Source organism: Alnus glutinosa, chromosome 1, assembly GCF_958979055.1.
Source record: "Alnus glutinosa chromosome 1, dhAlnGlut1.1, whole genome shotgun sequence".
Taxonomy (NCBI): Eukaryota; Viridiplantae; Streptophyta; class Magnoliopsida; order Fagales; family Betulaceae; genus Alnus; species Alnus glutinosa.
The window spans coordinates 40543695-40556422 of NC_084886.1; the positions used below are offsets into that span (position 1 = coordinate 40543695).

Consider the following 12728-nt stretch of genomic DNA (forward strand, 5'->3'; position numbering starts at 1 on the left):
CAATAGGGCAAAAAATTACACTCTAATGGTCACTGTTTGGTTACCAAGAAAAAAAAAAAAAAAAAAAAAAGGACGAAAAGTTACAACCAAACGAAATTGAATAATAGATCATCTAACACGATCAAATATTTTCTCAAACCAATGGCTTAAAAGAGTATCAAAATGTCAGTAATTGAGTAGACAACGAATTGGCAAGTTTTTTTTTTTTTTTTTTTTTTTTTTTTGGCCCTTTGGAAAAATGATAGAGAGTTCGTTCGACTCTCCTGTCTGTCATTTAATATTAATATATATATATATATATATATATATATATATATATATATATATATATATATATATATATATATATATATATATTTTTTTTGTTCTTTTATTTTTTTTAATTATCAAATGATAAACAGAAAACGGTCAAACATTCCTGTCAGCCGGGGAGTGATAGTTGTACACCTAGTGTACAACAAATACACAACACCCCTTCACAAGGGGTGGGCCCCACAGTGTGTGAGGGTCACCCCTTGTAAAGGGGTGTTGTACATTTGTTGTACACTTGGTGTACAACTATCATTATTCTATGCAATATAATTTTACGTCACAGGTTACGAAGTCGAGCCATGTCATGCATAATTGCTAAAACACCCATAGCAATAATTGTTTACTATATTCAAATTAAGGTTTTATCGCTATCAATTAATTTGTACATAAAAACTGAGAGTTGACTCCCACAGATCAATCGATCTAGATCTGAAGTATGATATTTTTGTCTTTTGAGACCCTGTGGCCTATAGTTTATTACCTATTCTTTTTTCTTATACCGACGGAAAAAATAAATAAATAAATAAAAATTCAAAGTCTAGCTTAATAAACGAATTAAGTTTATCGTAAAACGAAAAAAAACAAACAAAAAGTAACAATAATTGCCATATATATCATGTCCTCTTATTACAATTGGATGAAGCAACATCGTACGTACATATGGTTCTAATACAAATTGAGACACAAATCATGTCGTCTCAAAACAATACCACGCCAACAAATTTGGTCTTTATATATCTAGAATGGATCGGAAAAAAAAAAAAGAAAGAAAAAAGAAAACCACACAGATATCTGCTTACCAGTTGTTATTTGTTTCTACCAAAGATACTGAAAAGAAGAAGATCGAAGAAGAAGAAGAAGAAATGATCATAAGAGATCGAAGCCGCGCGCGCTAGAAGGTGGATCAGGATCTGTCAACAGCAATAGGGCCTGCAACGATATACAGCAACTCCTTGGCGTCTAGGCGGAGTGCAGACAACCATGATAGCAAGAGCTAGGACAATCACTATGAGAAATCCTGTGAAATCCAACCCCCCACCATCTTCTGATTCCATGCAACACTTGGCCATGATCACCAATTACAGCGCTAGCTGTTTTCTTCTCTTCTGATTTGTATGAGAATGGAGACTGGAAAACAAAGGAAATGGATACAGGCCAGGGTCTCATATAATGCTGTACTCAAGTGGACTTGGGACTTTTCCTATTTTTCTTCTTCTTCTTCTTTTTTGTTTTGTTGCGTTAGGTGGGGGAAGCTCCAACCGACCTGCTCCGTTATTTGTCCGAACCTTCATCTCCTAGACTCCTATGGATTAGATACCATTTAAATAGTGCTTCTTTTTTGTTTTCTTTTTTTCTTTTTTTGCCTTCTTGTTTGATTTGTACCACAATAAATCGAAACGTGGTCGTACAATCATTATTGTTCCCCCCCTCCCTTTTCTTTTCGCACACGCCACATCATGACATCAGCCATTATTCAAGGTTTGAAGGACGCTGTCATATCAAACCGGTTAAATATAAGCGTAAACAAAGTAATATTACATATATCTATATAAAAAAAAAAAAAAAAAAGTAATATTACATATTACATTCTTATTTTACCGAATTAATGTATTAGTGTCTAATAACCTCTATATCAGTCAGTGTTAAAAAAAAACAAAAAAAATAAAAATTTAAAAAATATTACCACATTATCTCAATGAAATAAGGTAAAATACCTGCTAGTATTTATGATTAATTACTTTAATTTAAACCAAAACAAAAAAACAAAAAAGAGAATGATTCTCATACAATCTCTTATACAACTTTTACACAACTTAACATATTACGTTGAACCATACATATGGTTTCACGTGAGAATTCCACCTGTAGAACTATTTAATTTAAAAAAAAATGATTATTCAAATAACGTTTGAATAAATACGTGTGAAAGGTTGGCCAACGAACATGGGTGACGTCAGTGATTGTGATTTATAATGACAGCGACAACGGAAACGACGGTGATAATGACAAACGGGCATAGGTAAGGTGTGCCCATCACATGGCTAGGAGACACGTGATTGCCAAACTGAACATGCCCTCAAGATAGTAAAGAGCCGGCCCAAAAGAAGTAGAGTTGGGGCGACTTCGACTTCGTTGCCTATTCATTTAATGACTAATTTAATACCATATGAATCCATTAGAATACGATGTTCTCTGCTTGCCAACAACTGTCACGTTCTTGAAGGACGCATTGCACCTTGTGGAAGGCTAATTGGTTGAAGCATAATAAATTTAGAGGCCCCAAGGTTGACAACTAGGAAGACTTCCAATCCAGGAAGGAAGCAGTCTTTGTGTTAGTCTCTCTCTCTCTCTCTCTCGATGGGTACAACTCATAACGACCAATAGAGAGTCAAATAATTCCAAGATATTTCTGAGGCAAAAGATGGCAAAAACGTTCACGGAGAACATCACTTAAATGTAAAAACAACCAGTGGAACTGAGGTGTTGTACAAGAGATATCTACTTGCCTACAATCAATCAAATAGTTCATATCAAACTGAATATGCACTGAAGAACAATTATCCTTTCCATTGGTGAGTTTTGCACGTGTGATGAATCTTCTGTACATGTTGGACACCGTCACGCTGGTAAGTATCTACTACTGAAGTTTTACATGTCAGCAGCTTCGTGGCCAAGCTTTCTATGCAATGGCTAAATCTAGTTTTTTTCTTTTATTTTTTCCCCTTGCTTAAATTTGCTGCCAATAATGAAGATATGCGAGCAATTACTCAGATACTCCAAGGAAATGAGAGAAGCTTGGGTATTTTGGCTCCCATCCTATTTCCTCACGAGTTTTCGAGTTGTTCAATCTCTTCCCCAGAGGGTCACTAGTGCCTGCAGAAACAAGACATATAACTAAGTGTAAGTTTAGAATATCTAAGAGCAAATTACAGGTTCCTATCAAAATCAGAGGAACAAAAAATAAGGTTTAGTTCGAAATATCAGTAAAGGCCCGAGGGCCTACCTGTAAAGCCCTCAAATTTTTTGCTGAATTTTCCACTTTTAGTAACCAAGTCCATTACTTCCTGCCTGCAAAGAAAAGTTGAGGTCGTCAGAGGAAGTCCCATAGTGATAATAATAACACAGTGATTAGTAAGAACAATCTCATTGGCGCTATATCACAAATTACATGGCAAAGATCGGGCAGGAGTCTTTGAAAACTGAAATGACAAGAGTTGTGATGAAAAAGATTTGGACAAAGGTTGTCAAGGACCCCCAAAGTCAAATAACAATAGCAAAGGAAAAAATACCTGGATAAAGGATGATTGTCACAACCCAAGAAAATCCGGCCACGAAATTTCTTCTTCAAGATTGCAACTGAAAGAGTAGCCGCATCCTGTTAAGAAAGTAGACAGGTTAAAACATTACCGGTATTTTTATGTCAGCTCTGCTAATTATAGCGCAATGATGCAATAAAGAATGCAAAAACGACAGGAAATGTGCTGACAATGCAATAAGGCATATGGAACTCAAAAGATATATATATATATATATATATATTTTTAACATATCAAAATGCAGAAAGCAAAACAAAGTGACTGTACCATTAAGATAACTTGTCAGAAAAAAAAAAAAAAATTACGCCCCCAAAGAAATTGAAGAAATGATTACAAGAAAAGGAGAAGGAATCTGCATAAATGAATCATTTTGACATAATTCCTGAAGTAGAATAATAAAGTATAGAAGAAAGACATTGTCACCTCATAGTGTATAAGATTCAGGATGTGATCTGGACGAGTTTCAACAGTCCCTTTCTCTAACCAATAAACATGTGCACCTCTATCTGCTTTGTGTAAATAGTTAAGTTTAATCCTATCCATAACAAATCATTGAAATTTCTCCTAGAAGTGTAAATGAAATTCTCACAATTCAAGAATCAGAAAGGATATGTAAAGTCCTGCCAATCTAAGAACACACCCGCTGTATTCCAGCACTACTTTTTCTGCTTTTAGAAGGACATCTGTCCTAGGGCTCCTCCCAATAGGTACAACCGGGGTGTCCTGCTCAAGAAGAATATTAACACATTACAACATGAAAAACACTCTACATCCAACAAGTTTGTAAACTAGGTCACAAAAGGCAACATGAGCAATGCATTCACTTACTCACAAAACAAGTAAAATGCTAGACCTACAACTCTTCAACAACTTATAGACACGTGTTAGCATGTGATTGGAGGATATTAAAAAAGAATTTAGTGGTTGACATAGCTCTAATCACATACTAACACATGTCAGTAAGTTGTAAAAGAGTTGTAGGTATAGCATTACTCCACAAAGGAAAGTTGATCACAGGTTCTTAGAGGGCAAACCCATATGTCAATGCAGAGAACAGAAACCACTTTAATCATTAAAAGAAAATAAAAATGTATTATGTTAAGATGTAACACCTCATCACATAGTCCATTGTCATTGCAATCATATGGGGCGGAACTTGATGTAAATAAGAAAGAACCTTCACCATTCCAGTTCAATGCAGCCAACCTGCTTAGTACACAGCCGAAACCAGTAAGGGAAAAACACAACTTCAGATGAGTTGATAGTAGGAAGAATTAGAGAATTTCATTTTTATTTCTTCAAGAAAATTATACCCAATTCTCTAGCACCTAACCCCCAAGATATAGCCACAAAAACAATGGGTACATATACCATATCTGATATCTAGGCCTAACAAGCACCAAAATGATCATCTTATATACAAGTAAACCCAAAAACACATCCATGTTCATATCAGGAAGGTAGTTTAAATTGAGCACTCGGTAGGTAATTATTCTCTAAGTTCACCTGACATCGCCGGGATAGTCCGAAGTTCGTGAAGGAGGAGCACAGAAAATGACATACGGAAACCGGTCCGTGACATTAGTCCCCTTCAAAGACGGATTGATCCCCATCTTAATCAATTCATCATGGTGATCAGCGGTAACTGTTTGCCCAAATATTTGACAACCTGGGTGTTCCTGCTCAACATAATACCCTCACAATTTGAACATTTTTTCCTAGCAGCAATCACAATAAGCTTCTGCTACTTCTAAAAACTAAACCTCCAAATGCAAAACAAAGAATTCCCAAATGCTCTTCCAACATATACCACGCAAAAGAATTCCCATAACGAAGAAAGATTCTAAAACCAGTTTTAAATAAATATAAATCAATGATTTAACCTAATCAAATGGGATTGTTGTAATTAATACCTCCCGCCATTTTTCTGCGACTAAGCGACCAAGAACTCCTGGTCCAACAATCAGGAGGTCATTCTCGCCCACCAAACCAGAAGACGCAGCCTCCAGTTCTTCGTTTGCTGCACCTTCAGCACACAACCAATCAAACGGTCAATAGGGCAAAAAATTACACTCTAATGGTCGCTGTTTGGTTACCAAGAAACAAAAAAAAAAGGACGAAAAGTTACAACCAAACGAAATTGAATAATAGATCATCTAACACGATCAAATATTTTCTCAAACCAATGGCTTAAAAGAGTATCAAAATGTCAGTAATTGAGTAGAGAAAGAGAGGGGGGGACCAATGGTGGAGGAAGCATTGACTGCGAGAGGCGTGGCCATCGAAGAGCGTTTCGTGACGAAATTGGGGTTTCTGAGGAGCGAGGCTGAGCGTTTCGAGAGAAAACGGATCGGTGGGATATGAAAACAATGAAGCTTTGAGAAATGTGCAACGAGGGTCTGTGGTGCGGCTGTGGTGGTGATAATGGGTGCGGCACAGGCAACGCTTCCCATTGAACAAAATGGGCAAGTTCGGTAGCTAGTATTAAGATTGCAGGATGTGTACTGTGAGAGCGAGAGATGGAGACTTTTAGTCCACCATTGCTGAAACTACACGTGGCTTTAGAAGGATTTAATAAGATTATAGGGGTTACGACATTTGCATTTGTTTAGTGCCATCTAAAATTTAGATAGAAATTTTAAATTGAAACTTCTCTAGCCACTGCCCCTCAGTCCCAAAAAAAAAAAAAAAAAAAAAAAAAAAAAAATTACAATTTAGCCTTCAAACTGCCAATTATTTTTCAAGTAGTCTAATAAACTACCAACGCTTGAATTCTAGCCTTCAAACTAACAAAGTGTTTCAAAAATACCCATTTTGTGGGTGGCCGAGTGCCATCTCCGACCCCCCCAGCCCCTGGGGGTGGCCACGCCCCATCCCAGAGGTGGCGTCGGAGTCACCCCTCATACACCTATTTTCTTTTTAAAAATTAAAAAAAATAAAATTTTTGGGTTTTTTAGTCTTTTAATTGGATGTTTGGGTGCATTATTTTTTTAAAAACAAATTTTATTGGTATTCGCAATTTTTCAAAAAAAATCAGATTTTAGTCAATTTTTTCTAATTTTGTCTCAGGAAATCAAATCATCCAAATATCTATTTTAACTTTATTTTGCCTCGAAATTCGCTCATTAAATTATAGCTGAATTTAAATATCAAAAAATGAGCACCCAAACATGTTAATTTTTAATTTTTTTTTGTTTTTTTTTAATTGAAAAAATGACACATGGCAGAAGTATTATAGCCATATTTTGACAAAATGTGCCTTTTTGAAACGTTTTGGTAGTTTGGGAGGACGGAGTCAAGCGTTGGTAGTTCATGGGGTTACTTGCAAAACGGCTGGCAATTTTTGGGGGCTTAACTGTAATTTTTCCAAAAAAATAATTTCCTCTCCAATCTAAAACTTATTATGGCTGCCATGGAAGGATGCCTCCCTCCACCACCCCCTCCGAGTTATTCTACACAGTGCACGGGAGTCCCTCTAGAGTCCATCCCATCTCACGTGGCCACGCCATGCCACGCTCAAAATTTTCAAAACCAGCATGAAATACGAAAACATAAACTAAATCTCCTAAAAAATTATTTCCCACAAATCCCTCCGTCCACCCCACTGATTGCCACCCACTAGCTGCCCACAAGCATCGTCGACCACCAACTAGCACCGCCACTAGCTGCATCCATCTCCATCTTTGGCCAAAAGGTACTAAGAGGTCTCAATCCACCGTACCACCATTTCTGACGACCCATCCACCAGATACGACCCATCTTCGTCTCCATCCATGACGTTTCCATCTCCGTCTATTCACACCGTATAGCTCCAACAAGCCTAGTCGAAACACCACCACCGCCGACGAGCCCAGCCATCAAAAGAGATAAGGTTTTCTCTATTTTTTATTTTTTTTCAATTTTTCATTTTGATTTCCCTTATCATTTGCATATTCTGCCACAACATTTCTCTTCTGCTGCGTGCTCTTAAATGCAATCTCAAACTCACACTTCCTCTTATTACCACCCATCTTCACTCTCTCCTCTCTCTCTCTGTCTTTGTTACGTTTCTGAAAATTCACATAACGGTAGAGAAGGATAAAAAGTTTTCAGGTTTAAGGGGGCGGTTCTTGAAAATTGGCCAGTCAACAAATGTTGTGTAGTAAGCTGAGTAAAGATTGACAAGTTGGTCCATGATTATATACTGGGGAAGCAAGCAAGAAAGTGGGCAAGAAATGAATCTTTTGGAGGCTTACATGGGAAATAGTTTTGTGAGAAATTGGGTTTGAGTTTGTTGGATTTTAATAACTCCCAGATTTAGAATCTTAGTTCCATTTGGCTGTCAAGTAGATATGGGAGCATCATGGCTGAGATTCACTTTTTATTTTTGTAGATCCCTTTCCCCGCTTTAGATGTTATAAATACAAATGGGTTGAGTGTTTTTAGTTCATTTGGTGCTCTTTACAATTCATTTCCTTTAATCCAATTCCATGGTATGGGTTATTATAAGTGTGGGTTCCATCACTTCCACTTTGTAATGTGCATGCATTAACATGTGCATCTGAAGAGCCATAACAAACATAATAGATATTATGTTTTCTCCATAATGTCCTCAAGAATATTTTTCTCCCATCTGTATTTAGTAGGGTTAAGTCAAAAAATAGATATTACTCTTTAAATTATGAATGGGTACTTAGAAATCAATTGAGATATTGTGCAAACTTGAAGTTTTCTAAGTAGAGACCGAAAACCTTCGTTCTCTCTCCTGATAAACGCTCTGCAACAACAACCATATAGGTGGAGAGAAGCTTTTGCTCAAAGCTTCTCTTCCCCTTTCTCTTTTATCCTTTCTCTTCCTCTATTCCACCCTTTCCCCTCTGCTCATGCCTCCTTTGAGGCCCCTATCCAGCTAGAGTTTTCTCTAGCCCTCTTTACCTCTTTGGAGGCTCTATCTACTCTTTCAAAGGTCCTATTTACATCTTTGGAAGCTTTGTTTATCTTCTCCTTACTACCATCATCGATTATCTCCCTCCTTCACTGTCTCTCTAACTGGATTTGTCAATGATTTTAGATCGTATTTTTCGAAGTTAGATCTACTTTCCTCTGCCAGATCTTGCTTGACACGCGCGCCACCACTGTGTTCCCCATCGTCTTCCGCCTCGGCCAACACCAGCGGCGCCTCCATCGGACCTCCTCTCATCAGAGCGTGGCTTGCACGCCACTATGAGTGGATCTCACTCGCTGGAGCACGTTGCACACGCTCCGCCGCTTGGATAGCTCTCCATCGAGCATGCTGCCTCCTATGGTGTTTCTTTTTCCACTGGTCACCGCCGCCACTCTCCTCCGTACTCCACCACGATTGATGATGATTTTCTGCTTGTATTTATTTATTTTCTGTAATTTTTTTTCAGACTATTAAAGCTTTCTTCAACTTAGATTTCGTTTTAATTATTATCAGTGTTTTCTCTGCTGTGGTGGTTTACCTTTGGGTGTGCTACTGCAGTTTTTTGTTTGCTTGGCTATGGTTTAGGTTTTCAGCCCTTTCGAGGTTTGAGGTCCTTCTTGTACCTTCTGGCTGCGCCATTTGTGGTGTACCTCACCAAATCGCTTTTAGTGACAACCACTTTTCTTGGTCTTTGCACCAGATATATATAGGGCCGCATCATTTATTTGTTGCATTCCCGTTTATTTTATTTTATTTTTTACCTACACTGATGTCGTTATTTCAGGATTCTGTGTTGGGTTGCCCAACTTGAGTAATTCTACATCTCATATAAATGTCTATCAAATAATGAGGTGGCTTTTAAAATCATTATTTGATAAATCACATGCTCAATAGTGATTTTAAAAGCCACTTCATTATTTGATGGACACTTGATAAACATTTATATGACATGTAGAATTACTCGTCTAGGCCGATATTTTTCTTTGTTGTAATCTTTTGTTGATGTACTTAAAAAAAATTAAATTTTTATTTTTGAAAAAAAAAACAAAAAAAAAAAAGAAAAAGAAAAAGAAAAAGAATGGGTACTTAGGAATGCAAAAGAAACATAATTACCTCTACTAGGGAGGATGATTTTTTAGCTAAGATAGAGATATATCATGATATCTTTGACAAATAACTATTATAAAAGCAAATAAGGGAAACAAAATCAGAAAACTTTGATAATTTTGGCTATATGTTTATACAACAACAAATATATGATTTACTATGCCACATCTAGAGCCCCAGTAACTTTAAAATAAATCGAGAAAAAGTACCAAAAGTAAAAATTATATGCCATAGAAGTCTAGTTTTGTTTATTTATTTATTATTTTTATTTATATTAACTAATTTGATGTTTTCGTTCAACAACTCATAGATAGACTTGTGGCCATCAGTCTTGAGGAATGAATACGAAGATGATCATTCGTTGAGACAGCTGACAATTGACGATGTTTTGCCCCTCAAAATGGTATATTAGGCATTTCATTCTTCATTTAATTTTGCTTCAAATATTAATGAATATTATTATTCATAGTTGTTTCCTCTTAACTTTGTTTTATTCATTTTGATATAATTGGAAATGAAACTGTATATGATGTAGAGTTGGAAGATAACGATGACAATTGCAAGTACGATCTGAAGCTCATAGATGGAGTTGAAAATGTGGAGGAAAATAAGGAAGGAATGACATTTTAACTCCTTAGATGAACTTTCTTCTCATTATATGAGATATGCAAAGCAACAACATTTTGTGTTAATACAAAAGATTTTTTTTTTTTTTTTTAAAAAAAAAAGAAAAAAAAAAAGAGGATGCAAGTGTGTATACACATTACATCATCCTAGCATGTGCTCGTCAAGACAATAGAAAAGCCAACTCAAGTAAGCCTATTCAAACAACTAGATAGAAGTGTAAGGCCAATTTGAATGTAAGGTTAATTGATACAAAGTGGTATGTAACTAGTGTATCTACTAACCATAATCAAGATTCTTACTCAAACAAAGTTAGATATTTTAGATGCCATAAGAATTTGCATTCTACTGCTAACAGAAAGCTTTTAATAATTGATAAAACTGGAATAAGTATGAGTATGAGTTATAACTCACTAGCAGTTGAAGCGGTGGATATGAGTATCTTGCATTTTGAGAAAAAGAATGCCGTAATTTTATTTCTAAATCAAGGCATATTCGGCTTGGCACAGGAGACACTAAAACTCTTTGTGACTATTTCAATAGGATACAAGCAATTAATAATGGTTTCTACTTTGCCATAGATTTTGATGATGATTATAGGTTGAGAAATGTGTTTTAGGTCGATGCACGAAATAGGGGATTGTATTAAGATTTTGAGAATGTCGTTACATTTGACACGACGTACTTGACTAATAGATTTGAAATGTCATTTGCTCCTTTCGTGGGAGTTAATCATTATGGTGAATCAATACTTTTTGGAGTGACATTAACATCATGTGAGAATACAAAGACATTTGTATTGTTGTTTGAGACATGGTTGAACTGCATGAATAGACGATCGCAAAGTGCAATTATAACAGATCAAGATAGGGCTATGAAAAGTGCAATTAATAAAGTTTTCCCAAATAATCGACATAGATTTCGTTTATGGCACATTTTGAAAAAACTTCAAGAAAAATTTGGATCACATTCATAGTATCATGCCATTAAGAGTGCCTTACGAAGTTGTGTGTATGAATCTCACACATATGATGAGTTTGATGTAAGTTGGCGAAGTCTACTTGAATCACTTGATTGTTATAATCTGGGAGATAATGCATGGTTGTGTGATTTATATAGTAAGTGTACTTGTTGGGTATTAGCATATCTTAAAAGTGTATTTTGGACTGGAATGACTACCACACAACAGAATGAAAGTATGAACGATTTTTTTTTTTTTTTTTTTTTTATGGTTATCTGCACTCATCAACCACATTGAAGAAATTTGTGGATCAATACGATAACGTTTTGCGTAAGAAGGTTGAGAATGAAAGTGTTATTGATTCTGTTTCTTTTAATGAGACAGTTGCATGTGTAAACAGGTTTTCTTTTGAGAAGAAATTTTAACAACTTTACACCATTGCAAAGTTCAAAAAACTACAAAAGGAGATTAAAGAGGTGATATAATGTAGTATTTCTCTTATCAAAAGAAAAGGTGCAATGTGTACCTATCAAGTGACTGAACGGGTAGAAATTAATGATGCGTACACAAAAAAATGTATGTTTCACTGTTTACTATAATGAATCTTCATGTGAAGTGAATTGCAGTTGTTGCTTGTTTGAATCAAGATGAATTTTGTGCAAACATGTTGTATTTGTACTGACTAGATTTGATGTCACATGGTTGCTAGAAAAATATTTCCTTAATCGATGAAAGAAAGACTTAAAGCGAAAATATAAATTTATCACTAATAGTTATGATTCCTTGAGTAGCAACCCTAGTGCAGAAAAATATTTCAACTTGTGCAAAGATATGCATGTTTTAACAGAAATTGCCTCAAATGACGTGGACCATTACATGAAAGTGAAAAATCACGTTCATATATGAACGAAACGATTTAGTGTTTTAAGTTGTGAACATATTCCACCTTCCAAGCACTTCCAGGTGGATCTATTACCTGTAAATTGTCCATTGATGGTACAATGGTAGAAAGTAATAAGGTGCATAATCCCCTCGTGGTTTGAAGTAGAGAGAACCACCATCAAGAAGGAATGTGTCTGAAGTAGAAAAGGTGGTGGTGAATAAGAAGTCGCAAGAAAGAAAGAACCAACCAAGTGACACAAATGCCAAAGAAGAAGAAGAATAAGAAGAAATGTAACACCCTAGTCCCATATTGAGAAGAGATGAATAGCTCACATAGAGTGATCAGTTTATAAATATATTCATGAGTGCTAAGTCTTACATTGCCTAGTTATTATGTGAAACTGGACTTTATAATGGATTCTAGGAAAGCTTTAAATTGACTAGTCCTTTGGGGGCTATAACGCAGATGTGGCTAGCGTTTTTCTTTGGGTCGTTACAAATGGTATCAGAGCCACCTAGTAACACTAGGTCATGTGGTACTGGAGCATTGCATGACGTGGCCTTAACGAAGATGTCAAGAGTTTTAGGGGAGGAGTTTGTA

At 36.0% G+C, this 12728-nt stretch overlaps 1 protein-coding gene across 2 annotated transcripts; it reads right to left on the reverse strand.

Annotated features, from left to right (window-relative positions):
* Window positions 1-2735: 2735 nt before the first annotated feature.
* On the reverse strand, window positions 2736-6126 carry LOC133881242 (uncharacterized). 2 transcript variants are annotated; one of them, XM_062320180.1, is made up of 9 exons: window positions 5872-6126; window positions 5543-5649; window positions 5136-5308; window positions 4742-4835; window positions 4241-4352; window positions 4053-4141; window positions 3603-3688; window positions 3317-3381; window positions 2736-3186 (listed from the first exon to the last, which is right to left on the reverse strand). In XM_062320180.1, the coding sequence occupies exons 1-9, from the start codon at window positions 6080-6082 to the stop codon at window positions 3077-3079; spliced, it is 1047 nt and encodes a 348-aa protein (XP_062176164.1). In that variant the 5' UTR covers window positions 6083-6126; the 3' UTR covers window positions 2736-3076. The 2 variants fall into 2 exon arrangements, with proteins under 2 accessions (XP_062176164.1, XP_062176160.1); XM_062320176.1 differs by having other exon boundaries at window positions 5543-5655.
* Between the last annotated feature and the right edge of the window lie 6602 nt (window positions 6127-12728).